The sequence below is a fragment of the Macrotis lagotis genome, chromosome 1 (genome assembly GCF_037893015.1).
Source record: "Macrotis lagotis isolate mMagLag1 chromosome 1, bilby.v1.9.chrom.fasta, whole genome shotgun sequence".
Lineage (NCBI taxonomy): Eukaryota > Metazoa > Chordata > Mammalia > Peramelemorphia > Peramelidae > Macrotis > Macrotis lagotis.
In genome coordinates, this window is record NC_133658.1 from 128,255,052 (window position 1) to 128,282,518 (window position 27,467).

At 38.6% G+C, this 27,467-nt stretch overlaps 2 protein-coding genes across 14 annotated transcripts in view; both read left to right on the plus strand.

The window, feature by feature from the left end:
- The window catches only part of AAK1 (AP2 associated kinase 1), a 322,133-nt gene extending 308,163 nt beyond the window's left edge, over positions 1 to 13,970 (plus strand). For 3 of the 11 annotated variants that reach the window (XM_074207796.1, XM_074207788.1, XM_074207778.1), the window contains exon 21: positions 1,563 to 13,968. In XM_074207796.1, coding sequence (XP_074063897.1) covers positions 1,563 to 2,713 — 1,151 coding nt within the window. In that variant the 3' untranslated portion in view covers positions 2,714 to 13,968. Of the gene's footprint in view, positions 1 to 1,562 lie in introns of all 11 variants that reach the window. The other 8 variants (XM_074207813.1, XM_074207814.1, XM_074207823.1 and 5 more) reach the window with 6 other exon arrangements.
- A 5,196-nt stretch (positions 13,971 to 19,166) lies between these two features.
- Positions 19,167 to 27,467, plus strand: part of NFU1 (NFU1 iron-sulfur cluster scaffold) — a 41,458-nt gene continuing 33,157 nt past the window's right edge. The window contains exons 1-3 of one of the 3 annotated variants that reach the window (XM_074207862.1): positions 19,167 to 19,301; positions 24,512 to 24,612; positions 26,496 to 26,631. In XM_074207862.1, the coding sequence (XP_074063963.1) occupies positions 19,243 to 19,301; positions 24,512 to 24,612; positions 26,496 to 26,631 (296 nt within the window). In that variant the 5' untranslated portion in view covers positions 19,167 to 19,242. Of the gene's footprint in view, positions 19,302 to 19,596; positions 19,790 to 24,511; positions 24,613 to 26,495; positions 26,632 to 27,467 lie in introns of those variants that run through there. The other 2 variants (XM_074207867.1, XM_074207877.1) reach the window with 2 other exon arrangements.

Sequence of the window (27,467 nt, forward strand, 5' to 3'; positions counted from 1 at the left end):
ATGTTCACTTATATCTACACTGTCTTTACTTTACAGTGTAATGTATCCAAGTGAATGTTTCCCAATAAACTGATTTTGGTGCCTCTCTTGTTGCGTATTGTGTACTTAATTCAGGTGTAGAACATCGGGGACAGTGCCCACAAATTGCATTATTGTTCACCAGCCTGCAGAGAAAGGGGGGGAGAGGGAGGGAATAGAAGGGGAGGAGGGTCAAGGTATATCTGTTTGGTGGTTGAAGGTAATATTTCAGCTCATCTCAATGAATTATGAAAAGTCAGTATAGTATAGTAGAAAGAACATTGAATTTGAAGGCACAGGACCTGAGTTCAAATCCTAGCTCCATGGCTTACTTGCTTGTGTGACACTGGGAAAGCCCGCTTATCTCTCTGGACTGCAGTCTCCTCCTCTGTAATATGAAGAGGGTGGATTAGAAAATCTCCAAAGGCCTTTTCCAACCCTAGTTTCCTAAAGCTCTGATGATCTCACTCTTTTGACCATTTGAGCAAACTAATGCCTTTTTAGTACCCCAAATATCCTTCTTCTGGATTCTTCTCGCTTAGTTATCTGTGCCTTCTTGCTGCCCTCTTGCTAACATGTATCCAATGACATACTTCTAACCTGCTAATATTGCTTCGAAGGTAAGCTCTCTTGTATTTGATAACCATCATAAATTGTGTTTAAGCCAGATCATCTTTCAGATGCCTAGAAGCAGATAAAAAGAGACTAGTACATTATGATGTGTGCTAATGCCCAGGTCACTTCCTGGGTCCTTAACACACTCTTGCCAGGTTATAGAGAGAGCTTTTAAACAGTTTTTTATTTTTGTTTTTTTTTTTTTTTTTGAAACCAAGTAGAGGCCAGTTTAGAAAACTGAAAAAAAAAATTCCAAGAGCAGTTCTAATTAAAGGTGGTTATTTTATATATAGTTCAATTTCACCCCTCAAGAACACTCCCTTATTCTTAAGACTTTTGAGGGTTTGTGAGCTCAGTGAACCAGATTTTGTGACCTATTTCCCATCCTCAATGACATAGTTATCCAGAAGCCAGGGTCTGCTTCCCCTCCGAAGGTTTCTCCCCTGGTGATGGAACAGGCAGCATGGAGCCCGCCACGCCAGAGACTGAGCTTTTGCATAGCCTGAAGCTGTGAAGGTGTGCCTGGGTATGTTGATGGGGCTTGTTTTTGTTCCTTTATGAACCAGAAGCAGATAGAGAGAGTCTTGGTGCCTGGCCATATGAAAGGGAATGTTGAGGAGCACTGGATGTCTGTGTGTGTCTAACATCTTCATCTCCTTTCCCATGCTTCATACCTGCCATGTTCCGAGATGTGAGATGGTTATGGTTTGGGCTCCAGTTTGTGTGCAGTTTCCCTGCCTGCCTGATAATGGTTTCCTCTCCCTACCCTGTTTTCCATTTTATTTTCTCCCTCTACCCATTGACCACATTTCTTGTTCCGTTTCACAATGTTTCTGCCATGGGGGCAGGGCGGGGGGGAGTATTCAGAATTGGGGAACTCTATCCACATTGACCTGTCCAGTAACTTTCTGTTTGATGCTCTCTTGCAGGTCTCCAGAAAGAGTCAAATTCATGCCCTTCAATAAGTGTTGAGTCCTTTGAAGAATCTCCTCACCAAGGTCTTCTGCTGGAATCGGACTCCAACAGGGGGCCAGGGGCCAAATTGCAGAATAATTTAGAATCTGACTACTTGGCAAGAGCTAGACCTTCCAGTAACAGCTCCTTTCACAGCAGTGAAGAAGAAGGGACCGATCTTGAGGGAGACATGCTGGATTGCAGTGGCTCTCGGCCTCTCCTCATGGACTCTGAAGAGGAGGATGAATCCTGTAAGACTCCACAGGCAGGGTTGGTAGAGAAAGGCAACCTCACTCAACCAGAAGTTTGCCAAGAAGAAATTAAAACAACCCATGGAGGGAAAGAAAACCAGTTCCAAGCATTTGCACAACTAACTGGAGAAGTTTCTGGGGAGCCAGATGTTTTTGCCACTGCCCCTTTCAGGAGTGCAAGGCCCCAATATGATGGCATGGATATTTTTACTAAAGCCCCATTTGTCACCAAGGGCCATGTGGCTCCTCAGGTGCCTGAGGATACAGATGTATTTCTGAGAGCTCCTTTCACCAAGAAGAAAAGCATGGAAGAACTTGGAGTCACTCAGGGAGTCTCTCTGGATCTGCCCACCCAGGCTGCTCTCCATAGTCAGATGGGAGATGGCCCCCCAGTTATTAACCCTTTGCTCTCAAACCTAGACAGGGGGATGCACCCTGTAGCACTCTCTCCCCTAGCTCCATATCCCATGGTGGGATTTCTCCATCAATCTAATCTCCCTCCCAATTCCCTCCAGTCGACAGAAAGCCACGACAACATCACTTCCAAGGGGACCTCTCTGGATCCTGGAGGTCACCCTAATGACAGAAACAAAGGTCCCTTGTCCCAGAAGGAAGCGGCCTCTGGCTCTTTGGCCAACAAATCATTCCGCCCCCAGTCATTGTCCAAATATTCCCGTCACTATAGCCCTGAGAATGAGCCCAGCCCAGAAGCCCAGCCCATCGCTGCCTACAAAGTTGTTTCCCAAAGCAATAAGCAGTCAATCTCTGGATCCATTTCTATCACCTCCTTTTCCTCCAGGACTACAGAACTGCCCAGTGTGGATCCTTTTGCTTTGGCACCCTTTCCTTCCAAATCAAACAAACAGAAACCTTAAGAACATCTCCCATTCCTGAAGCCCCTCTCCCAAACAACATGCTTCCCTCAGTCATCCCCTTTCACTCTGCCTCCAGCTTCTCTTTGTTGAGCTTTGGACTCCCCACTACTACAGCAGTATTTCTTTGTCAGGACCCAAACCCAGAGTGGGGGGGGGAGCGAAGAGGGGTATCGAGTTCAAACGTTTTCTTTTGCTTATATTGACTGCTGGGCTTCCTGGAGTGTTCACCTTTATGGTGACTTTACACATGGGTCCTACATTATTACTAAGAAGCTTTTTACTTCACTCCTCTTGCCTCACAATCTTGAACAGTCCAGTTTATATAAGACCTAATTCCTGTTCAAAGTCAGGTTAAGTAAGGATTCTGTAATAACTCCCTCAGGACTGAATTAAGGTTCTAGAAGGACTTTTGGTTGATTTATTTTTTTTTGAAAGAGATAGTTTCTGAGGGAAAAACAATACAAGATAGCTCTTTCCTCCCTAAGAGGAAATCTCATCTTGCAGCTACTGACTATTCTCATAAACCAGCAAACTCCAGATGGAACACTTGAGCTCAAATATGAGTTAATGTGTGCATGCTGAGCTGTATGCACACCATCATTGAGTATGGATGTGTGGATGTGGGATGTCCCTCCTATCCATACAGATACAGAAATGCATGCCTGTGTGATGTCTCTATGCATATTTGTAGCAATATCAATGAAGTCTCCATATCATGTTTTACAAACTGATTTGAATACTCAGATCTGTTATTTTCTGAGGCAACACTGCATTTGAAGCATGTGGTCTTCTTGCAATACAGGGAACATTATTCATCAGATAATGTTCTCACACTCCCCAGCTAGCTTTTCATTAGCATTTCCCTATGGATCTAATTCCATTTTGAGACCCCAACTCTCATTTAGCTCCCTTTTTTTGACTATAGGATTGAAACCAGGGGAAGGGAGAGATGATAATGCCTTGGTAGAAGGGATGCATTAGGATAAATTTCTTTCCTTATTATTCCCCATTGATAAAAAAGCATTCATTTGGTCATACAATCATAATTTATATATATATATATAATATATATGTATTATATATTATATATATGTGTGTGTGTGTGTGTGTGTGTACGTATCTTCTACCATGTCACTCTAGGAAAGGACATTTTATTGGGGTTCTGGTCAGAGTATGGAATCTTAAAAATACAAAGATCAAAAGCATTAGGTTGGAATACAATATAGGGCAGCCTTATTGCTGAACTGAGAAAGAATTTAGTTTCAGATTATGACCCAGCTTCTGTGCTGTCTGCTTAAAAGAAGCATCTAGATATATTTGTTGGGGCAAAGAAGGAACCCAGAAATTTTCCAATTTTTTTCTTTTCATGGTGCATTGGTTAGAAAATGCCAGTAAATGATTGATGTCTTCTAAAAATGTCTTTAGACACCTCACTATTTTGTCTTAGACCCCTCATTATTAGTGCCTTAAAATAATAACTAGGTTTCTGGAAGATCTCACCTGAAAAGTTCAGCTTCATGTAAAAAAAAAAGCACACTTCATGGACAGGCTTTAATATGAACCCTTCAAGTGATACCTAGGAAGATTTGGAAAATTCTCCATTGGGTAGAAAACTTACTAAGCCTGGTTCCAACTTTGAATATTTTTGGAAATTAACCCAATCCTGGAGCTTAGGCTACTCCCCTCAGTGTTGTAGAAGGGTAAGCATGAATAGTATCAAAGTTGTTACTTTTATGGCAGCAATACTTGTCCTTCAAAAGCTGTTTCTGAGGGGCAGCTAGGTGGCGCAGTGGATAAAGCACTGGCCTTGGAGTCAGGAGTACCTGGGTTCAAATCTGGTCTCAGACACTTAATAATGACCTAGCTGTGTGGCCTTGGGCAAGCCATTTAACCCCATTTTCCTTGCAAAAACCTAAAAAAAAAAAAAAAAAGCTGTTTCTGGTTGGAATTTTACCTGTATCAAGTATCTAGTTCAGTGGCAAATTGAATAATGTTCTGTACTAAATTAGGGCCACTAGCAGCAACTTTCAAATTGATGTAACAGCTGTGGTAGGATTGGGAGTAGCTATGAAGATAGCTTAGATAGCTGCCTCCTCAATTAAAAGTAATGATACCCAGGCTTATAAATTATAAAGTAGTCCATGACACAAGGTTACCTTGCTCAGTTGTTGAGTATACTAAACTTTTGCATGTGAAGTTCTTCTCATGGCTGCTGTTGAATAGTCCTTAAAGACATGAGAAGAAATACCAGAGAACTAGGACATAAATGCCTGTCCTCAGTATACCAAATGGACACTTATATGCACACATGAACACAATCATGGAATCTTTAAATTGACATGAATTTTCAATGTTCACCTATTGATCCAACCTTCCACAAAATGTCAGATTCCCTTTCCAGGTGGTCATCCACCCAACATTTTTTTTATTATTTTTAAAAGAACTTGGCAATATATATTAATTATTGTGGTACCAGTTACTGCCAACCAGTATAGTTGGAGAACAGTTGACTTTTAAAATGACAATAATTTACTAATTATTTTGAGTAAAAGTGCATAAGTAGATATAGCTTGAATGCAGGAAAAAATCATGACAGTGAGATTGCCCAGGTATAAAACTCATTAGAAGTGTAGTTGGGCTGATCATCTGTTATAAATATACCTCAATCTAATGTGACAGGCCTAAAAGCCTGTGTGAATCCAATGATCATATGGTTTTGTCTAATATAGAAAAGAATTTAAATGCATGCAAATTGACCTTATCATTTTCTCATTCAATCCTTAGCAGAAGGCATAGTGATCATTATTACCTTAACATGCCAATTTAATTTTTAAAACCACAATTTGTTGGGATTTCTGTTACATTTACTGCCAGTTTTCTGCCTAGTTGTATTTTTCATAAAATTAGTTCTTAATTTAGAGGCAGCTGGGGGGGGGGGGGCAGTGGATAGAACATTTGAGCCTGGATTCAGGTATTCCCTAAGTTTAAATCCAGTCTCAGATACTTAAAACTTTGTGATCCTAGGTAAGTCACTTAACCTCTCTACTCAATGTAAAATGGGGAAACAACTTCCCAGGATTATTGTAAGGATCCATTGATTTAATACTCATCCCCTTTCCCTTTTAATCCATTCCATTTTATGTTTCATTATTTAAAGTAAATGAAATAAAAGTTAGAACCTCAAAATTTCTATACAAAGCAGACCCCAATTTCCAGTTAAAATTAAAAAAATATCTGGAAAAAGGTACTGTGTCACATGGGTGGTTTTTGCTTCTCATGTGGTCTTGGCCAATTTATTCCTTCTCTGGGCCTGTTTTTTCACACATAAAATGAGACTAGATTAGACAATCTTTGAAGTCCCTTTCAGTTCTAAATGGTACAATTTTTACTAGGCTACATGAAACTGTCAAGGAAGGTTATGTCACTTGAAAATAATTCTTCCTTTCCCCCCCCCACCCCCTACCCTGACTTCTGGGATCAGTTAAGTTTATGGATAATCGGGGAGATCCTTAGAACACTCCAAATTGGTATTGAGTAAATAATGTAAAACAGATTTCCACTTACAGGGAGATCGAATCTAGTCCTCCAATATTTATTTCCAAATGTTGTTTTGTTTTGGGAGGGGGGGCATTTTTATCTTGATCCATGGCAAGGAACATGTAATTTATGATTTTCAATGAAAAAATGTTCTTTTTTATGAAATGAGCCAGAGTATAGTTATTTCCCTGTGTGAAGCCTTGAGCCACAACCTATGCTGATTTACTCTTAAAGGAGACATGTTCAGTCATCACTAAGGACTACGAATTAGTGAGCTAATTTCTCTTGTGTTTTTTAAAACCCCCTTTATACTTACAAATCTAGGAGTGGTATAGTAGAAAGGCTACTGGATAGAAGTCCAAGGTTCTGGGTTCAGGGCCCAATTCTATTATTGACCTATCTTACCTTGGACAAAATTACGCAGCCCAACTACATGTGCCTAAAATACATTTCTAGATCTGTGATTGTAACTATAAAATGAAAAATTTTGGACTCGATCTCTAGGGTCCCTTTTAGCTATGAATCTTTACTGTTCAGTCCTGAGAAAAACTGATTAGGTGGGAATGTAGGCTGAATATTTTATTCTAAATTAGGAGACACAATAAAGTTCCCTCAACTGCCCCATTATTTTTAGGTTACTTTTGAAAATTTCACATTTGTTGGCTCAGTCAATCAAGTTCTTAGGGTGAAGTGAAATATTCATGTTCATGCATCCTGGCACTCCTGTATGGAGTCATGGAAACTTTCCTAAACTAAGTCTATATGAAGGTTTATGATTTTTTTTCACTGACTGACTCAAGTAATATTTAACATTTATCCCAACCCTACCTTGATGTCTGGACACTCATATCTGCATGGAAAATGAAGGTATGGGCTGACTTCTTCTGTTTTAAAAATGAGAATAGATAGTAAATACTATAGGATATTTATTTCCAAATGTGGAAATGAGGGAAAGGTAATGTGGAAAGCCCAATAAAATGGGCATGCCTATGAATATGAATATCAAATAGGAAGTCTTTAATTATAGGAAACTTCAAAAAAATCTGAAATCCAGGACCAGGACCCTCTAATCTGTAATTAGGGATACTTAGTTACCTGGAATAACTTAAAAATCAATGCTATGCTTTCCTTTGACTTAGTGGTGGTCCCCCTCAAACATGTCAAATATGTGCAATGGATTCTAGGTCTAAATGATGATATACTATAGAAAATTATGAATTATCATTGAATTTTTGTAAAAACAAGTCAACATGAGACCAATAGGCCAAGTTTACTCCAACAGGGTATACTCATAGTGTCCAGATTTGCACCAGCAAAAGTCAGTATTTCACTGTGCTACCCTGTTCAGCAAGGTGAACCTGGCCATCTTAAAGTCTATAACTTCATTCTAAGTTCTTGTTACTGTATTAATCATCTGTTTCCTAGAGCTTTTCTTTTTAAAGCTCCTTGAGTGCTAAGCAGGCTCACAATTGAAAGCATCCTATTTGATTACATCTTTTATCATATAGAAGGAATTCTGTTTGAAAAGAAAACAAAAATATGAAATAAGATAGAGCTTGTAACTGTTGACTCAGATGATAAGTTTGTTTCATTTTGTTTCTGGCTTACATTCAAGAATTTGGTGGGATTATAATGGAAAATATAAAAGGCTCCAGATAATGTTATTTTACTGGTTATAAAATAAATTTGCTAAGCATGGAGAAAAACAAGTAACATACTACCAAATCTGTGTGCCCCACCCTCACTGCCTCCTCTCAGTCCAGGCCTGCAGGACCTCCCAGTTTAGTCACCGTCCTTCTGCTGGTTTGGCCCCACACTTAAGAGTCTGGCAGAGTAGTTTACTTGGCCCCCCAAGAATAGTGCTCCTCCACACACCTACCTAGAGGGACTTGAATTGTCTATGTGGCTGGACTTGTTCTATTGGCCTTTCTGGCCAAGCACATAACTACAAATGGTTTCACTCTCCAACTCCTCCTCAGGCTTTCTCCTTACCTCCTATCACAGTCATCATACTAGATCATCCTAAGCAAAGAAACTAAATAAAACCCCCGCCCCCCTTCCTACTGACCAACCATTGAGCCCCTGCCTTGTTTGTACTTCTCATTTTGATGTTTCCCCATCTCACCCTCCATCCCTCCTCTCCCACCACTTCCCATGCATACTCTGTGTGATACAGGTTGACATAGTTTGATGGGCACTCCCTGGACGTTCAATCCTACTTGAACTTTGGCCTGAATTCACCCCACCTCATATTCATGAATGCATGCTGCCAGTTTGAGTTTACAGTGGTGCATTCTTTTGTTCTTGAAGTTCAGCCAGTCTCTGCTGCTCCGGTGCCCTGTCATAAAGGAACCCCACGTACAGAGAATAGTGTCTGTTCTTTAGGTAGCAAGGATTATTTTTTAATTCCTTTTGCAAATGAGCTGCATAAATATGGTTTTTAATTTGTATCTGTTAAGCTAGTCATGGGGGAAAAAGGGGTTTGGGCAATGCAGCTTTTTCAATCTCTCCAGCCAGGTCTATTCTCTGAGCAACCACCAAAGACTCCTGCTTAAGGAACATGAATGGGAGCACACCTAGGTTTGCTTTGCTCTCCTTGGTAATTAACTCGTGGCCTACTTCCATGTGCTCCCAAAGAAATCCAAAAGTTGACTGTTAAGTTCTTGATGTGAGAAAATTCTGTTTGTGCTTCTGACCACTTTCCTGGATTAGAAATGAAAGTGGTGAGACCTCACTCTGGTTAATCAAAGACCTGGACAAAGATGGTGATGGCTAGCCTCAGTCCAGTTGGTTGGCAGTATTCTAATGCACAAGTGAGAGTCAAGCTCAGACTGGACCCTAGCCTTGTGACCCTAGAGTGGCAGCACTGTCGTCCCCCCAGAAGAGTCAAAGCCAGGACAACTTCTGGAAGTTGTTGCACAGGAGGGAAAGTTCCAGGCCATTTATTCACTCTGGAGATGGAAACCAGGTGACAAACCCTAGGGATCATTGGTGAAGATGAAGGGGTGGGCTGGCTCCCTCTGCTGACTGAGATTTCAGTTTCTCCAACTTTTTTTTTGTTTTGAGTAGACTGAATGAGGAGCCAGACCTGAATATAAGTAGTATTGAGGTTCTTAAGCCTCAGAAAACAATCCTATGGGCTGTGAATGAGGAGCCAAGAAGAAGGTGGGGTGGAAAAGCCACTTTTCCATTTTCAGTGGTTTGGACAATAATTCTCATTTGCAGGTTGTTGGCATTATGCCTTTGCACTCTTAGTGTGACTTATCTATGTATCTGATAGTTTTTATGAAGAATTGTTAAGAGTAAGAAACTCTTGAAAAAGAACTTGATTAAAATAAATACTTTATGTCTTGCTCGAGTCATTTTTGAAGCCATAAACCATATGTGGGTCATGACTTTTCAAGCATCCAACACAGGAGTCTTTGCCTGCATTCTCTGGCACACTGTAAAGGACAGGCTAATTATGCAGGGCCTGTCCATTCTGACATTATGCAGAGATACAATAGGGTATACAAAAGATACACAAGTTGGGGATGCTGCAACTCTACTCCACCATCTCTCCATCTTCTCATTTCTGCCACCACCACTGTCTGTTTCTGAGTGCTCATTTTTTTCTATTCCATACTATAATCCATGTCTATTGACACCACATGGGTGGTACTGCTGATCAGCGTACAACCCTCATCACAATCATATGAGCAAAGTACCAAATATTTTCTTCTGAACCCATGACCACAATGGTGTAAGGAAATAAGTTCCCAGTAAAATAACTCCTACCAATGCAGATCAGCAATCATTCTGCAATTTAGGAAATTTTCTGGGTCTGAAAGGTTGTGTCAGAAGGGAGACTTGAAAAAACTCATCAGGCAGGGCAAACTTGAATGATTAAGCACTTACTAAATGGTAGATAGAATGGAATAAAAAAAATGAGCACTGTAGTCATTCAAGAATGTAGAAAATAAGGTTGAAACTGTTAGCAAACTTCGGCCATTGTTACTCAGATGAAACCACAGAAATTATTACACAGATTAAATCCAACCTTTTGAATTCAGCAAACATCAAATGCTTTCTTTTGGCTAGATGCTTAGAGAGATAGAGCACTGTGTACAGATAACTATAATATAGTATAGTGTTGGTTTTTCATTTTTGAAGACCATGATAAGCACATGAATTGGATTTGAGTGAGGCCATGCTGTGCTAAGTCACCAGCCTCTCTTTCTCCTCCATATGGCCATATAGTTGCCAGATATGGATCAGGATGACTGAAGATGGACCTGGATATGAAGCAGTTAGGGTTAAGTGACTTGACCAAGGTCACACAGAATCTAAGGTCAAATTTGAACCCAGGCCCTCCTGACTACCCATTATGCCATCTAGTGCAGTGTTCCATGAATGAAGAACTGAAGGCTAAAGAGGTTAAGTGATTTCCCTGAAATTCAAAAAGTTAGTGTCAGTGCTTGGATCTGGGTCACCTGCTTCCCATACATTATCATTTTTCGCTAAATCACATCATGCCTAGCCCAAGACAGGACTGAGGATTTTTAAAAGTGGCAAAGTTTAGAAACAGGTAAATAAAAAGAAGTGATCCACAGTTTACATCAGTCATGTATTATTTCATTGGGGGTAGGAATTGCTTTCATCAGCATATATTTTAAGTCCAATAATTTTGTCAAGTTGCTCGAGAATTAGAGTTAAATGAATTGAACATAGTCATGTCAGGCAGAATTTGAAGTCAGATCCTTCTGATGCCAGATTGAATACACAATCCACCATATTACACTCTCTAGGCAGTGAGGCATTGGGTGGTGCAATGGTTAGAGCTCCAGACCTGGAGTCAGAAAGATCTGAGTTCAGGTCTAGGCCCAGACACTTGCTAGGTGACTCTGGGCAGGTCATTTAACTCCTGTCTTCCTCAGATTTCTCAACTGTAAAATGTTATTAGTGCCTCCCTCTCGGGGTTGTTGTAAGGATAAAATGAAATAATTTATGTAAAGTATTTAGCATATTAAATCTCAAAGAGTTGGTATTTAATAGGTCCTTCCCTCCTTTTCTTCCTATGTATATCTATGTAAAAAACCAAAATATACAAAATACATATGTATCACATAAGTAGACCTGTATATGTGTATATCATGTAGCTTCTAGAGTTCATTGGGTAGTGGTATACCATAGAGAAATGAGGCAGGAAGACTCACCAGGGAGCTATCACAGTAGTCTAGGCATGAGTCAAGAAGGAAACCTATACAGAAGATAGTGTGAAAGTAGAAATGACAGGACTTGGCAACCCATGAAGTAAATCAATTTAGGTTATGAGCCTGGATGATGGTGACATCCTTAATAATTGGGAAGTTGGGAAGAAGGGAGGGTGTGTATGGAAATGATAATGACTTTTGTTTTGAACATGTTGAGTTTGAGATGTCTATGGGGCATACAATTCAAGATGTTCAATAAATGATGATACAAAACTAGAGGCCAGGAAAGTTGGGACTTGATAACTAGATCTGAGAGTCATTTACATAGTGATGATAATTGAACTCATGGGAAGCGAGAAGGAGAAAAGGAAGGAAAGAGCTTTAAGGGTAGCAGTGTGCTGGTAAATGTTTAATAAAGAACTTTCAAAAACTGTATGAAATACACACTTATAAGTTCAATATCCATTATTTACATTTTTCTCCATCACATTAAGTCTAAACAATCAACAAAACAATAAATCAGGCCCTGATTTGTAGTTGCAAATTTCTGAGGTATAAATAGCCATACTACAAATTTCACAATCAACTCTAGTTCAAGCTGGGTCCCAAACCTTTTGGGGGGAGATATCCACAATTACTGAGCATGACCTGGGGGTAGAACTTGGCAAAAGAGACAGAGAAAGAATGATTAGATATGAAGGAGGAGAACCAGGAGAAAGCAGTTTCATGAAACACTAGAAAGGGGGAAGTACCTAAGAGGTGATCAATAATGTCAAAACATTCAAAGAGGTCAAGAAGGATAAAAACTGAAAAAAGGTCAATGGATTTGGCAATTTAGAAAGCAGCAGTAACTGGAGAAAACAGTTGCAGTTGAGTGATAAGGTCAGAAGCCAGCCTGCAGAAGTTTTAGAAGAAAGTGAGGAGAGAGGAAGTCTAAATACCAATTGATCATAGACAGTTTTTTCATAGCCATGAAAAGGAAGAAAGTTTTAAGATGGTAGCCAATGGGGATGACTGGATTAAATGAGATTTTTTTTTAAGACAGAAGTTTTTATAGTCAGGTAGATTGGGACAGATTGAAGTTTAGTGAGAGAGGGGGAAATGATGGAGAACATATAATGGAATGGGATCAAGTACTTATCTAGAAAATTCACACTACATGAGGCAATGATGAAGATGGGAATAGTGATGAAAGATACTTGAATAAAATGAGAGGAAATTCTTGATCAACTGCCTCAATTTTCTTCTGTCTGAAATGTTGAGATATTCACATTTGAAATGCTTCATTCCCTCTAATGGGAATTGCTAAAGAATTTGACACCTACACTTTTCAAAAGGACAAATTCTTAGACATATTATTAGGTAAAATACTATATTACAAATGGTTTATTTTATTTTTCATGTACAAATATTTTAAGCCTCTTGTAGTTAAGCACTGTGTTATAACATAGAAGGTAGAAAAACTAAAACAGTCCCTGATCTCATGGAGCTTACAGTCTAGTAAGGAGCTGATATCAGCATAGATATCTTATAAAATTCTGCCAAAGGGATGAGGACAACACTATAAGTTTATTAGTGTGCTATAAGACAAATACTACAATATCAAAAGAGCTTTGACATTCAGGAACAATGTTATCAACCCGGAGGCAACTGGGAAGGCTTTTTGAAAAACTGGCATTTGAGTAAAATTGTGGGTTTTAGGTTTTGTTTTGTTTTTGTTTGGATGAGGTTTAGGTCCTGTCCTCATGCACTTAATACTATCCTTCAGCACACATTTATTAAGACCTTACTATGTGCCAGCACTGTGCTAGGTATTTTGGATGTAAGTGCAAATCAGGAAAAAATTCCTAATCACATGGATTTTATCTTCCAATGGGAGAGACTATAAATACATGAAAATATTAACATAATGGTAAAATATAAGGTAGTTTAGAGGGCATTAGAGGTTAGAAGGGATGAGGAAAGGCTTCATGTAGAAGATTATACTGGAGCTGCACATTAAGTGAAATTCTGTAAAGCCAAGGTAAGGAGGAAGCTGGCCTGCAGAAGGTTTAGAAGAAAGTGAGGAGAGAGGAAGTCCAGATATCAATCAGTCATAGGTATTGGGAAGGTTGTAAGTTATGATTATAAAGAAGTAAACCCACAACAAAGAAATAAGCAAAGGATGACCAGGAAGACAAAGTAAGAGACAAGATTTGGGGCACCGTGGCATGAAGTATATGAAGAAGGTCGGGCTGGCTGGATTGTAGAAAGTGGAGGAGTAATATTAGTCCACAAAAGCTGTAAAAATAGAAAGGGATAAGATATAAGCACATGGGAAAAAAACAAAGCCCAGTATTATATATGATTTACCAGGAAAAATTCTTAGCACCCAGGAGTCGGGCAAAGCTTTGTGAAGGGAGTGGCATTTGAGTTGAATTGAGAAAGCACATTGACTAGTTAGATTTTAAAGGATGGGCAAAAATTCAGTAGATGGAGAGAGAGGGATTGGTTCATGTTCAGGAATGATGAGAACAAAAAGACAAATGGGAGACCAAGCAGACTGTTTGGGGAAAGATACTATTAATAGTTTGGCCAAAGCATATAATGCTTGAAGAAAAGTAATAGGAAATAAGGCTGGAAACACAGGAAGATACCAGATTAAGGAAGGCTAACTACTAACCCAAACAGAACAATGGACAAAGCTCTGTTTGTTGTGTGCTGGCAGGGAACCTATCTGGAAAGACTGCATAATTTTTTTTTCCCTTAGAGTTCAAATGTAGGTGACCTGGTAAAGATGAAGAACCAGATGTAGAACTCTGATAAAGATAGCACAGAAGAGGAAGCTTAAGAAAGAAGTTTTAAGGATAACAGTCCTCCTTCAAACATTAGTGATCTAAAAGTTACTCCAGATTCAAGGTACAATTTAGGTCAGTCTATTCAAAACCCGAATCAAGAGTTCTTTCTCTTTCTCTCTTTCCCATTCTTTCTCTCTCTTCTTTCTTCTCACTCTCCCTCCCTCCTTCCTTTGTTCCTTCATTTCTCAGAACTACTAGAAGACACATTAATTCAGAGTAAAAGTCATTTAATTAAAAAACCAAGCAAGATAAAAAAATAGGTAATCTCCCAGGTAATTCACATAATGTTGTTATACTTTCCCATCATTCTCACATCACCATTGGGAGACAGCATACCCATCTGGAACACATGTGTCCAGGAAGGTCAGTAGGCCTGGAGAGGATTCAGGGCTAGGAAGTATGGGAGAACATGTCATGTTACACTGTTAAGATTAGAACCCCTATCTGCCTCAAAGGCTACCATTTAATATTTTCTTCAGTGTAGTTTCCCTCTGCCAAGGTACTCTTAGTGGTATCCACTCATGTTCAATTAAATTACAAATGTCATTTAGCTTCTTTCCCACATGGATGGGGGGGGAACCTATAGTTTCAGGGGCTTTTTCAGCATTGTCTGAGATACAACCCTATCTTGAGATATTCCTCTAAGCTCCACAGTAGAAATATTATATGTCTAGTAGTTTATTATTCAGATTCTATGTATTGGATTATTTGAACCAAATTACATGAATTGATATCTTTTTCTGCCACCAAGAAAAATAAAATTTACATCTCCCCCCACAAAAAAAGAGGAAAGGCATAAGTGGTTTCCCATAATATTGATACCTGGACCCACTCTCTTATTAGCACTCTACCAAATGAATCCCAGGAAAAATCTCTAGATTTCTAGAGGAATATTTTTTATTTAAGGAGTTAAGGTCACACAGCTAGGCAATTATTAAAAGTCTGAGGCCAGATTTGAACTCAGGTACTCCTGACTGCAGGGCCAATACTCTATCAACTTTGCCACCTAGCTGCCCCTTGAGATTTATTTTTTTTAAATCTTTACTAAAATCCTACATAATAGAAAGTACATGCATATTGTCCCCATTTTACAGAGGAGAAAGCTGAGGCTCAAAGGGACCTATCCTGGGTCACAAAACCAAGTGTCAGAGCTAAGGATTCACAAATTTACAATTGGACCATTGCAATAGCCTTCTGGTTGCCCTCCTTGCCTCAAGTCTCTCCTTACTCCAATCCATCCTCCACTCAATCTTCAGAGTAATCTTCCCAACCCCAATTTGACCATGTTATCATCCCTATCCCATTCCATCACTGGCTCCCTGTCACTTCCATAATCAAATATAAAATCCTTCCCCCTCCCCACGCCAAGCTTCCTAGGTTTTCTTACCCTTTTACCTTCCTCATCTAGGTCCTCTATAATACTCGGACACTGTCCTCCTGTTTATTGCCAAAAGGCATTCCATCTCATGACTGCTGTCATTTTCATGGTCCCCCCTCCCAGACTAAAATTCTCTTCCTTCTCATCTCTGCCTCCTTGCTTCAATGACTTTTTTCAAACCCCAGTTTAAATTCCATCTTTTACAAGATCCCCCTTTCCAGAACTCCCTTAATAAAAGTGCCTATTATCTTCAATGTATCCTGAATATATTTCATAGTTATTTTCATTTTGTCTCTCCCAACAGACTGTGAATTACTTGAGAGTAGAGACTGCCTTTTGCCTTTCTGTCCATCCCCAGTCCTTAAGAGTTTTCACCACACAACATATAATAAATGCTTGACAGTTGTCTGCCAAACTGATTCCTGTCTTCAAAACCAATGACCTTCCCCTGCCGTCTCAATGAAGACTCAGTGAAGAGGGGTGAAGAATAGGTTTTAATTAACAGTGATTGTGCCATTATAACCCAGGGTTTTAACCCATAATTCTAATGTCAAATTCTGAAAGCTACAGATAGATCTGTGCATATGTAAATAGATCCTTTAAGTATATTGGTTATTTCCTTAGTGTGGGTTTACTTCTTTATAACTGTAACTCACAACCTTCTCCATACCTCAGCCTGTGATTTCTTGTCATCTATTTCCATAAATGCAAATGTAAATTTGTTTGGTATGGAAAACTTTTCTATTGGATTTTTAATGTCTGAGGGATTACCCTCAGTTTATAAAAACATTCATTAAGCACACTCACTGCAGTAGCAAGCTATCTCTAGAGACATGAAATTTAATTAATTAGTCAACAAGAATTTACTAAGCACCAATATGAAAATGTAAAATCCTGAGCATGATTTCAAAGTCAACTGCAAATGCACTGGTTGAGGAAGACCTGGCTAAGGTCTTGTAAGGTCGTGTAAAAGAACCCAAGTTTGAGCACAGGGAATGCTTAGCAAACAAAGTTTAATATTAAATCAACAATGTAAAGTAGCAGTTAAGAAAAGCTAATGAGAGTTGAAGCTGAAGTGACAGAAGAACAACAAAGTGAAAGTCTTACTTATCTCTGTGCTGGTCAGTTGTTAACTTGAGTATTATGGGCAGTTCTGGACCCTACATTTTAAGAAGTTCATTGACAAACTTGAGTGATCCAGAGGAAAGTAGTTGAGCTAGTGAGGGAACTTATAAACTATACAATAAAAAGGTGCCAGGAAAATGGAACCTTCTTGAGAAAAGGCTCTTATTTATATCTCCAGCACCTAGCTCAGTGCTTTATACACAGTAAGAACTTAAACATTAGCTGAATTTAGCTGGTGGTTGTAGAACTTGGAGTAGGTTGGCCCAAAGAAGGGAAGAGAGGAGGCAGGGGATGTTGTTTAGTCATTTTAGTTGTGTCTGACTCTTTGTGACCCCATTTGGGATTTTCTTGGCAATGGTACTAGAGTGGTTTGCCATCTCCTTCTCTAGCTCATTTGACAAATGAAGAAACTGAGGCAAATAGGGTTAAATGACTTGCCCAGGGTCACTCAGCTACTAAGTGAATGAGACCAGATTTGAACTCAGTTCTTCCTGACTTCAAGTCTGATTCTCTATGTGCTGGATGGGGATGGGTGGAGTTGGGGGAGTAAAAGGGCAATGGAAGAGATAACTCTCATCAAATATTTGAAAGGTTATCATACCTTGTTTTACTTGGCACCTGAAGAAAAATTGATCCAAATTGAGGAAACTTAAGCAGAGGCAGATTGCAACTCATTTAATATAAGGAAACTTTCCCTGATAATTAGAGCTGTCCAAAAATTGAATGTGCTGCTTCAAGAAGTCAGTCAGTACCACTAGAAGACCTTGGGCAGAGCCGGATGCACACTAGTCAGAAAAAAGTATTCATGGTGTAGAAAGTATCCATGCTTCAAATAAGGATTGGCCTAGATGACCTCTGAAGTGCCTGTAATGGATAGCATACTGCACCACTCATCAGAGGAAATCACAGAACATTAGAACTGGGAGCGTTCAAGATCACTCAGTCCAACTCCCTTATTTGTCTCATAAAGCCCACAGCATATAAGAATAATTATAAAATGCTCTAAGATTTGCTAAGTTTTATATACATGCATGCAAACATGTGTATATGTACATACATACATGTATATTATACATGGATATAGACATATATAATTGCATTTAATCCTCACAGCTTTGAGATATGTTTCCTCATTCTGACAGATGAGGAATAGATGTGACTTGCTCAGGGTCTCAGAACTGCCAAATCTGTGTCAGATTTGAACTGAAGTCTTCCTGACTTGAAAAAAGAAAAAAATAAATCTTTGCTTTCCTAGTGTATTCATCAGATGAAATTTTTATTTTTTTTTGGTAATCTGTGAAAATTGGTTTTGAATGAGTAGAACATTGATTCAAATCAAATTAAATAATACATGGAAAGTATTTTGTTAAATATTAAAACACTATGTTGAAGTTAAGACGATGATGCTGTTTCATGGAAATACGTCGTGTCTCTTCAAGGAAAGTAGAAACTTCTTAAGGCCGGGGACCCAGATTTATCCCTCTATCACCACCACTACATAGCACTTTCCAAGAAGTAATGCTCAAGTTAGACCATCAAGAATGAATAAAACAGGATGGAAGAGGAGGAAAAGCAAGAAAAGAGAGAGAAACAAGATCAATCAATCAATAAACATGGCCCTACTAAGGGCTGGACACTGAACTGGGGGAATACAAAAAAAAAGGCAAAAGACAATCCTTGCCTTCAAAGAGTTTACAATCTGATAGGAGAAACATGTTGCAAACATACATACTGACATACATATGTTCATGATAAATAGGAAAAAAATGGGAAAGAACTGAGATTTAGAGGGTTTGAAGAAGGCTTCCTATAGAAAGAGGCATTTTAGTTGGGACTGAAAGGGAGGGAGATCTGAGCAGAGGAGGGAGAACATTTCAAGCATGAGAGACAACCAGAGAAGATGGGCAGAGCTGAGGGGAGTGTCTTGTAGGGAAAGCCAAGAAGCTGGGGTCACTGCATCAGAGAAGGTGGGGGCAGCTGGGTGGCGCAGTGGATAGAGCCCTGGCCCTGCAGTCAGGAGGACCTGGGTTCAAATCCAGCCTCACTTAGGAATGACCTAGCTGTGCGGGTTTGGGCAAGCCACTTAACCCCATTGCCTTGCAAAAACCTCAAAAACAAGAGGGAAAACGGCGCGCCCTGTTCGGCCCCGTCGGGCACTTTCTCCACCCCCTTTAGGAGGACGAGAGGCAAGCCGAGTCCTCTGCTCCGGCCCGGCCGGGCCTCGCTTCCGCATTCCCGGGCCGGTTCCGCGCCGCCCCGGGCCCCAAAGCCTCTGCAGTTTCTGGGTTGGCCGGCAGGGGGCGGCCGGTTCCACACACACACCCCCGCCCCCGCCCCGCGGCTTGAAGGAGGTTCACTTCCGGCCTCTCGGAACCGGCGCCGGGTGAGGCCCTGCCACTCCGGAGGAAGGAGGGGAGGGGGAAGGTCCTCGCTCCGCGCCTGCGCAGCTAAGCACAAAAGATGGCCGCCGGCCGGCTAGCTTCGGGGACCGCAGCCGCTATCTCTGGGCTGCGCGGGCGGTAGGTGATGCTTCCGAAGCCCGCGGGCGGGGGCCGGGGCCGGGAAGACGTGGAGCTGAAGCGGCTCCGGGGGCGGCCCTCTCTCCCCCCCACGCCCAGGGGACCCGGGGTCGGCCCTGTCTCCTTAGCGACACAGCCTCGAGTTGGCCCCGCCCCTCCTGCAGCCCTGCCTCCGGGCGGGGCGGGGAGAATGGGATCCCCTCCCCCCCGTCCCATCCGGAAGTAGCGACTTAGGCTCCGCCCCTCAGGGGCAGGCCCGCGGCCTCCCCCGCCACGGCTTCCGGCCGGGGGGGCGGCCGAGCCCGGCAAGGCCTTAGGTCAGCTCGCCGCGTTCCGAGAGGGGCCTCAACATCCGGGGCCCTGTAGCGCGTCCGAGCAGCCCTGGCGGGGTTGTTGAGAGGACCAGATGGGCTCATATTTGTAAAACTTGGCACATGGTAAACGCTACCTAGATGAGCCGATGCAGTTCTCTTTGCATCAACAACACGGTATCCAGCACATAGAATCCCTTAGGGGGGAAACTCGTGCATTGATCGATATTTCCCCCATCATCCATCCCCTCCGATTATTAGATTGTATTAGCCTTATCTAGCTCAGTGCCTTGTCGGGTAGAGAATAACGCTTGAAATTGGAATCTGAAATATTAGTGGATCTCAAATCAGCTTGCATTGACCAAACTTATGAATAAAGGGAAAAGAATGTAATAATTATTTATTGATCTAGTAGCAATGTTCTATAACATATATGGTTCATATATGGATGACTTCATTTGAACTTTACAGAAATTCTAGTACCAGTATTACTATACTCACTTTACAGAAGAGGAGGCCTAGGCTCAGAAAGAGGAAATGATAAGTGAATTGTTCAAGATTCTACATAAATGACAGCTGGGTCTCGGTTCTGCCAGGTCCTGGGGATAGGAAAGGGATAGAATAATATACTATTTATCAAAGTGAGCTGGTCTTTGCCCTTATATTCTGTTCCCTTATATGAGGGAGACATACATAGGGGAGGGATAGGATTGTAAGTGGAACCAAAGGGCAGTAAGTCATTTCCTTTTCCAAACTGCTCTCTGTTATCCAAAGCACTAGGTTTTAACTTTGTTTGGAAAGTCTCATCAGCAGAATTATACAGTTTTCAGCCACTTTGGAAGTCTGCCTGTGAAATTAGTAATTATCCATTAAATATATACTATGTCTCAGATACTGTGCTAAACAAAATTAAAAGATGGTCACTGTCCTCAAGGTACTCACAGCCTAATTAGAGAATGGTTGTATTCCTCAGGGGAATGAAAATAGACATTTAACAAAATCATGCATTCTTAAATTATTGAAGTATGTTCAGTGTGCTTTGACAAGGTTAAATAATTTGTCTGACATCACCCAAAAGTAAAATAAAGCATTCAAAGCAAATTTTCGTGATTTTCCTTTTCATGTCATCCCCTTTATAGTGAGTCGGGCTATTTGTGATCAGTTCTCACTAGTGAATTTGTGAAATAACTTGAGTAATTTATTGTTTTTAGTACAATATGAAGTATAGATTTTAACTGATAGCTGTTGCCATTCCATACTCTGATTCTAAAGAGTTTGCTATATTAGGGAGCAGAGGGACGGATTTGAGATAAAATGGCATGATTAGAAAAGAAGAGTTAAATAGAAACTGTAGGGGGAAGCATGAATTTTAACTCCAAGAATAAGCTACATAGTCTAGACATACATATACAGCATATATTTCTTGCCTTTTTATATTATAGTTGGGGGTGTTAACCTTAGAAAAATCTTGTATATATTGCTACTTTTGTAATTAGAGTTCCCTTGGCTCCCAGTAATCTATAATTACTTCTAGTCTACTGATGATGGGATTTGCATTTTTAGAGTTAGAGCATTTAGAATGTTGTTTAAATGTTCAGCCTTCCTAGTGACTGGAATTATTATTTAATATTCAACTGGATCTGTGATTTCAGAGATTTGGAAGTTCTTGCAGTACTACAGAGCTCAAATAATCCATGCTTTGCTATCTTTCGTGACTCTTGCTCTCCTCCTCCCATAAGTTCTACCCAAGGAACTAGAGGCTTTGGTCATTGTTTCCTGATGTAACAGCTACTAATAGAGTACTATTGACTGTCTACTGTAATCATCATGCCATATGACATTTCACCTCTTTCCTGACATACAGTTTTTTGGGGAATTTTTTTGGTTTTTGTGAGGCAATGTGACTTACCCAAGGTCACCCAACTAGGTAATTAAAGTGTCTTGAGGCTGGATTTAAATTCAGGTCCTCCTGACTTCAGGGCCAGTGCTCTATCCTGTTATACTGTTTCTTGACGAAACCTTTATGCCTTTTCTTCGGAGATCCTCATGGGTTCTGGGTTTCAGATTGTTTATTTCACACCCTGAGCCTCCACATTGCTGTATGTATGAAAGCTACTTTTTCAACTTCTTGAAGACTTGTATTTCATGTCTCTCTGCTATAAAACAATACTAATAGAAAGACAGATTTAAAAGACAAACTTTTGCTTTCAAAGCTTGGCTCATTAAAGAGGCTTTGCAGTTTCCTGAAGGTGATCTCTAGTTAAATTCTAGGTCCACCTTGCCCATCTGAACTCTTCCCAAAATAAACATGCTTAAAGATTATACATCCAAATGCATACTTTAATCTGAATGCAACATTCTTCATATATTTGGACTTCATACATGGATAGATAGGCCAAACTGCTTTGAATTACTCATTTTATTTATTACGCTGTATTTGGGGTATAGGAGTGAATGGGGAGAAGTATTGAAGTGGGATAGCTAAGATAATGACATAGTTGAAAATGGACAAATAATTGATCACTGTGAGGGACCCAAAAATTTGAACACTGGCCAGAACCTGAATCTCTTTCAGGAAGCGGTGCAGTGTTCAGGGACTTAATGCAATTAAGACAATATTAAAAAAATAAGAATCTGAAGGGCCCAAAGAGACTCTCCTCAACTTGGGACTCTATAGGTTGGATCTCCTCGATTACAGTGGTGACAACTTTTGGCAAGTTACATCTCCCTTTATGTCTTTTCAGATGTTTAGATCACAAGGTCATTGACCAGTATTATTTCTGTTAAATATTTCAAGAGAGCTTGAATGATTTTGATGTGGTGATAGTAGACACTTTCTTGTAAAAGGGCAAAAAGACAATATTTTGTCAGAATCAACAAATGGTAAGCTCAGAGGGATCTTAAGTACTCAATGTCTTTCAATTAATTATGAAATTATAAAGATGTGGTACATTGTTGACTATCACTTGCAAAATCTCCTTGCGTCCTTCTAATACTCTCATCAATGAACCCTTCAAGTCATGTATAGCTGACCCAAGTGATTTTATATAGGTGATAAAGGAAGTATGTAGGTTGGTAATTTTGATAGTTTTCTTGATCACCTTTTTGGACCTAAGTTTTTTCCCATGACTGATATTTTTCCCACCTTCAGTTACTTTGTATATTTTCTTTCCTCCTTAATGATTATCTCTGCTTACAGTAGAGATCTCCTGTATATACTCCGTTTAAAACTGCTTTCCCCATCTTTATTCTCTTTAGTATCATTTTTTGCCATTTTCTATAAGTACATTCTGGGCTATGATATTAAGGTCCAAGAATGGCAATTCCATTTTTTTCCTTTTCCTTTTTGTTGTCTTTCCATTTTGATCTTAAAATATCTGTGGAATGACTTTGCTTAGGTATCTTGCCAAACTTTCTTTAATCTGCTTTTACCCTATTCTCTGCTTTCAGAGCCCAAAATGTTCATAATCATTCATTTTTCTTCTTTGAGAGATTTTTACATACAAATTTATATTTTAATCTGGTATCGCCTTTGGTAGTTTGTTTCTCTATTTTTGGCTGGTAAGGCTTATGGTTTTTGTCTGAGGTTCTTTCTGGGCTTTGTTGATCTTATGGAAATTAATTTATATTAGTTAAATTTCTGGATAAAACTATAGTTACTGTCGATATCATTTTGGTTATCCAATTACGCTTTTGATTGTCTAGTTGTCTAATATTCAAGATTAAGTTATTTCAATTTTCATGTCTTTTTTAAATTAAAAAAATTAATTCCATTTTTAGCTCAACACAATTGTCTTAGCTAATGTAACGATAACTCCCATATCCCAAACATCAATAACAATTATTTTCCTCTCAAAATTTAATATTTGATTATTATAGTATTATTTAGACACTGAACATAGCTATTATTTGCAAAAATATTTTTCAAAGTATTCACTATATAAAGGCATAAAGATTCTTTGACTTTCTCATTCTGCCTTCCTGAATGATATTTCACATATATTATTTCCTGTTCCTACTTTTTTCCATTGTCACATCAAAGTTGTTGCATCCAAAGTCATCATCACTAAATGATAATCTGTGCTGCTTTTAATTCGGAGGGTATTAACATCTTCATTTTTGGCAACTGATATTAAGGCAAAAGCTATAATTCATTTCATTGTAGTCTTTTAAAATTATTTTTCATTAATATTACAATACATGTTGACCAGCAGTTCCAGGAAATAATGTTTCTTATTGCCTTTGAGCGTATCCAATTCTACCCACTCCTTTTTTTGTCTCTCTAAGAAATGACTGAATCATCTTTCCATTTAGCTTCAATGTTCTGTTTTTGTTTATAGTAAGAATATTAATACATATGATTCAGTCCTCAGCAACATGCCTAGTTTTGCACAAGGATCTCACCATTAGAGTACTAATAGATTAAAATTTGATGACAGTCTGAATACTGTATTTCTTATCCTCTACCCTGGCCCCTATTACTCTGTCACCACTGTAGAAGCCCTATTTATTTTTCTTTATTTCATTAGTTACCATGGCCAAAAATTTCTTCATTAGGTGGTGAACCAATTGATTATGTGCCTTTCTATACTTAGCTGGGTTAGTTCTCCAAAAATAGATTATGTCTATTGTCTGGACCATTTATGAAACCTTTGCAGGATTGAAAAACTTGCCACATTTTATGTTCCCTGGCATAACCTTTGAAAACTCTGATTACCTCCACACTTCAGTAAGGTAATAGAGGAGGACTTTATGGAGAAATATTATTATAATGTGAAATGAAAAACAAGTTCATAATTATTGTGATTTTAATGCTTTATATTGCTGACTACTTTTTATTTTTGTCTTTTTTTAATCTTTGGTTGAAACTCAGATGTAATTTCTATTTTTTTAATTTAGATTTTGTAACATAAAGTTAAATACGAACCACACTAAGAAGCAGCCTCTGTATCAATTTGTTCAAAGACGTTTGCCTCCATTCACAACATTGTATAATACAGGTAAAATTTTCCTTTCTGATATAAATTGAGTCTCATAAAACTTAATTTAACTGTACTAAGACTGACTTTCTTCAACATAAGAGAATGTATTTTTTTAAATTTAGAGATCCATAGTTATTATTTCAAATTTCTAGACACTTTACTAAACAAAGTTGAGCTACATAAGAGCTCTCGCTAAAATGGCAAATCAAAATATATTTTCTGTTGTTTCAATAAAAACTTTAAAAAGTAAGGTTGAGCAGCTCTGATCTAGAGCATAGACCTCTGTGAAGTAAGATTGGCTAGAGCCTTATTTTTGTGGACTTTGCAAGTTAGCTTAAGGGATTTGTATTTTATTTGGTAGGCTGTGGAGAAGGAAATGTTGAAATGGATTTTGGGAAGGAGACCCAGAAATTATTGGAGGAGTAAGGTGTTGGAGGGGATAGAAGAGTATGGTATTGAGGATACAGGTTAAGGGGTTAGCTTGGACAAAAAGGAGAGCTACCTATTTCCTTGAAACAGGAGGGAAAGAGGAAAGAGAATTTAGTAATTTTTGAAAATGGAGAATGGAAGTAGGCAGTTTACCTCTGATAATCTCAGTCTTCTCAATAAACTATTTTATGAAATTATTTGCTGAAAGTGATTTGTGGTGTTTGAGTGTTTGAGGAACAAAATGATTCGGAAGAGGTTCTGTGCACAGTGTGATTGATAGGGAATGCATAAGAGCTGAATAAAAGAATTGCCCTGTAAAAGAAGGACCCAGTTCAGATTATATAGTATTATATTGCACTGGATCCAGTTAATATGATTCATAAAGAAAAGTAAGGCCTTTCCCTGTCTCAACTGTTTTACTGTTTTTTCTATCCTTTTTCTTGTATTTAAGTAGGTGAATTATCATCCTATTCCCTTCCCAATGGAACTGGTTCCTCAAATGCCCCTTCAATACAGAATTAAAATAAATAGTAAAATAAAAAATAAATAAAATAAAATAAATAAAATAAAATAAAATAAAAAATAAAAATAAAATAGTAAATAATAACATATGCCTCCTCTTCACTCACTTTACCCATTTCCTTATATCCGTTCTTTCCTCTTCCCCTTCCAAATAAAAAGAAAGGTTCAAGATACCTCAAACTGACAAGTTGAGATTATTTTCAGAATGGTGACTATAGAGCATTTCCATGGTAACTGTATTTCTTCTCAAATAGGCTTCCTTTTAAGCTTAAAATAAAGTGAGTTGTTACCTTGTTATCTCACCATCTCTCTAAAATATAACGCCTGTTCATATATTTGAGTAGTTTGCTTGTGCTAGGATAGTTTTGATTTGATTTTTTTTTCCAAAATAATTTTTTCCATAATGGGTACCTGGAGAAACAATTTAATAAATTCTTTATTCATCATTTCATCCTACTGTAGTCACAATGACAAGGAAGGAAAAAAATACCGTTTTTTTCTTTATGACCAAAAGTAAGTCCATTCTCAACCTTAATCTGGCATCTGAAAGAAAACAGCAAAAGATAGAAATCAAACTGATTCTCTGAAATCAGCATTCCAGAAAACAATTTGCACTCTCATTTTTAAATATTGTCAATATTAAACTGTTAATCTTATTATATTTTCTTTAAAGGAAGTATGCTGGTTTAGATAGAATGGAATAAAAGCATTTTGTTTCAGGTTCAGGAGTACAGAGAAAATGCCTGAGTGAGTGGGACAAAATAGTAAAAGGTTATGCTAAAGTCACTGCAAATGACTATGAATTCTTTCATAAAGGGGTTGTCCAGAGTTAGTCTAACTAGTCTAGCTTAGAGAATATTAGAGTTCTTAAAAGAAAACTTGAAAAATATTGAGATTTTTTACTAACTACTTTTTCCAGAATAACAATTTTCCTTTTTTCTATTTTTCAGTGCGATGCATGTTTATTCAAACACAAGATACCCCCAACCCGAACAGTTTGAAGTTTATTCCAGGAAAACCAGTGCTGGTATCACAGACCATGGATTTTCCTACACCAGCTACAGCATACCGCTCCCCTCTGGCTAGGTACTTTAAAATGTTTCATATATTTCCCCAAATAATATGAGAGGTTGATGAACCATTGTTAAGGTACCATATTTTATGTGATCTAGGTTTTCTTATAAAGTATCTTTCTAGAAGCTTTTCTTATTTTGGAGTGAAGATAAAAAAAGGTTATTTATTATTATTATTATTATTATTATTAAAAGACATTTATCTCAAATTGTGACATTTTAAAGTAGCTACACTACTTCCTCTCCATTCTTATTGCTATCATCTACTAGCCTTCCAGTTTCCTAAATTTCTCCAATCCTTTATACATTCTTTCTTTATAACTCATTTATCATCTTTCATCTTCACGGACTTTAGTATTTATTTTTAATAGAATTTATACATCAACAGTGAGGCATGGACTTAGTTTAAAAGAAAAAATATTTTCATTTTAGTCATTTTGTGGGAAAAACTTCAAACAAAACAGAAAGACTATATTTTAGTCTGAATTAATAAACCATCAGTTTTTTTCTCTGGAGGCAGATAACATATATTGTTATGAGTCCTTTGGGAATGTCTTGAATTATTTGTATTGTCAAGAATATCTAAACCATTCACATTTGTTAATTGTACAATATAGCTGTTAATATGTACAATGTTCTCCTGGTTCTTCTGTTCACTTTACACTGCATCAGTTCAGGTAAATCCAGGTTTTTCTGAAATAATCCTGCTCATCATTTCTTATAGCACACTAATATCCCACTGTAATCTTATATCACAACTTATTCAGCCATTCCCCAAGTTATGGACATTCCCTCAATTTCCCATCCTAACCACTACAAAAAGCACTGCTATAAATTTCTAGTATGTTT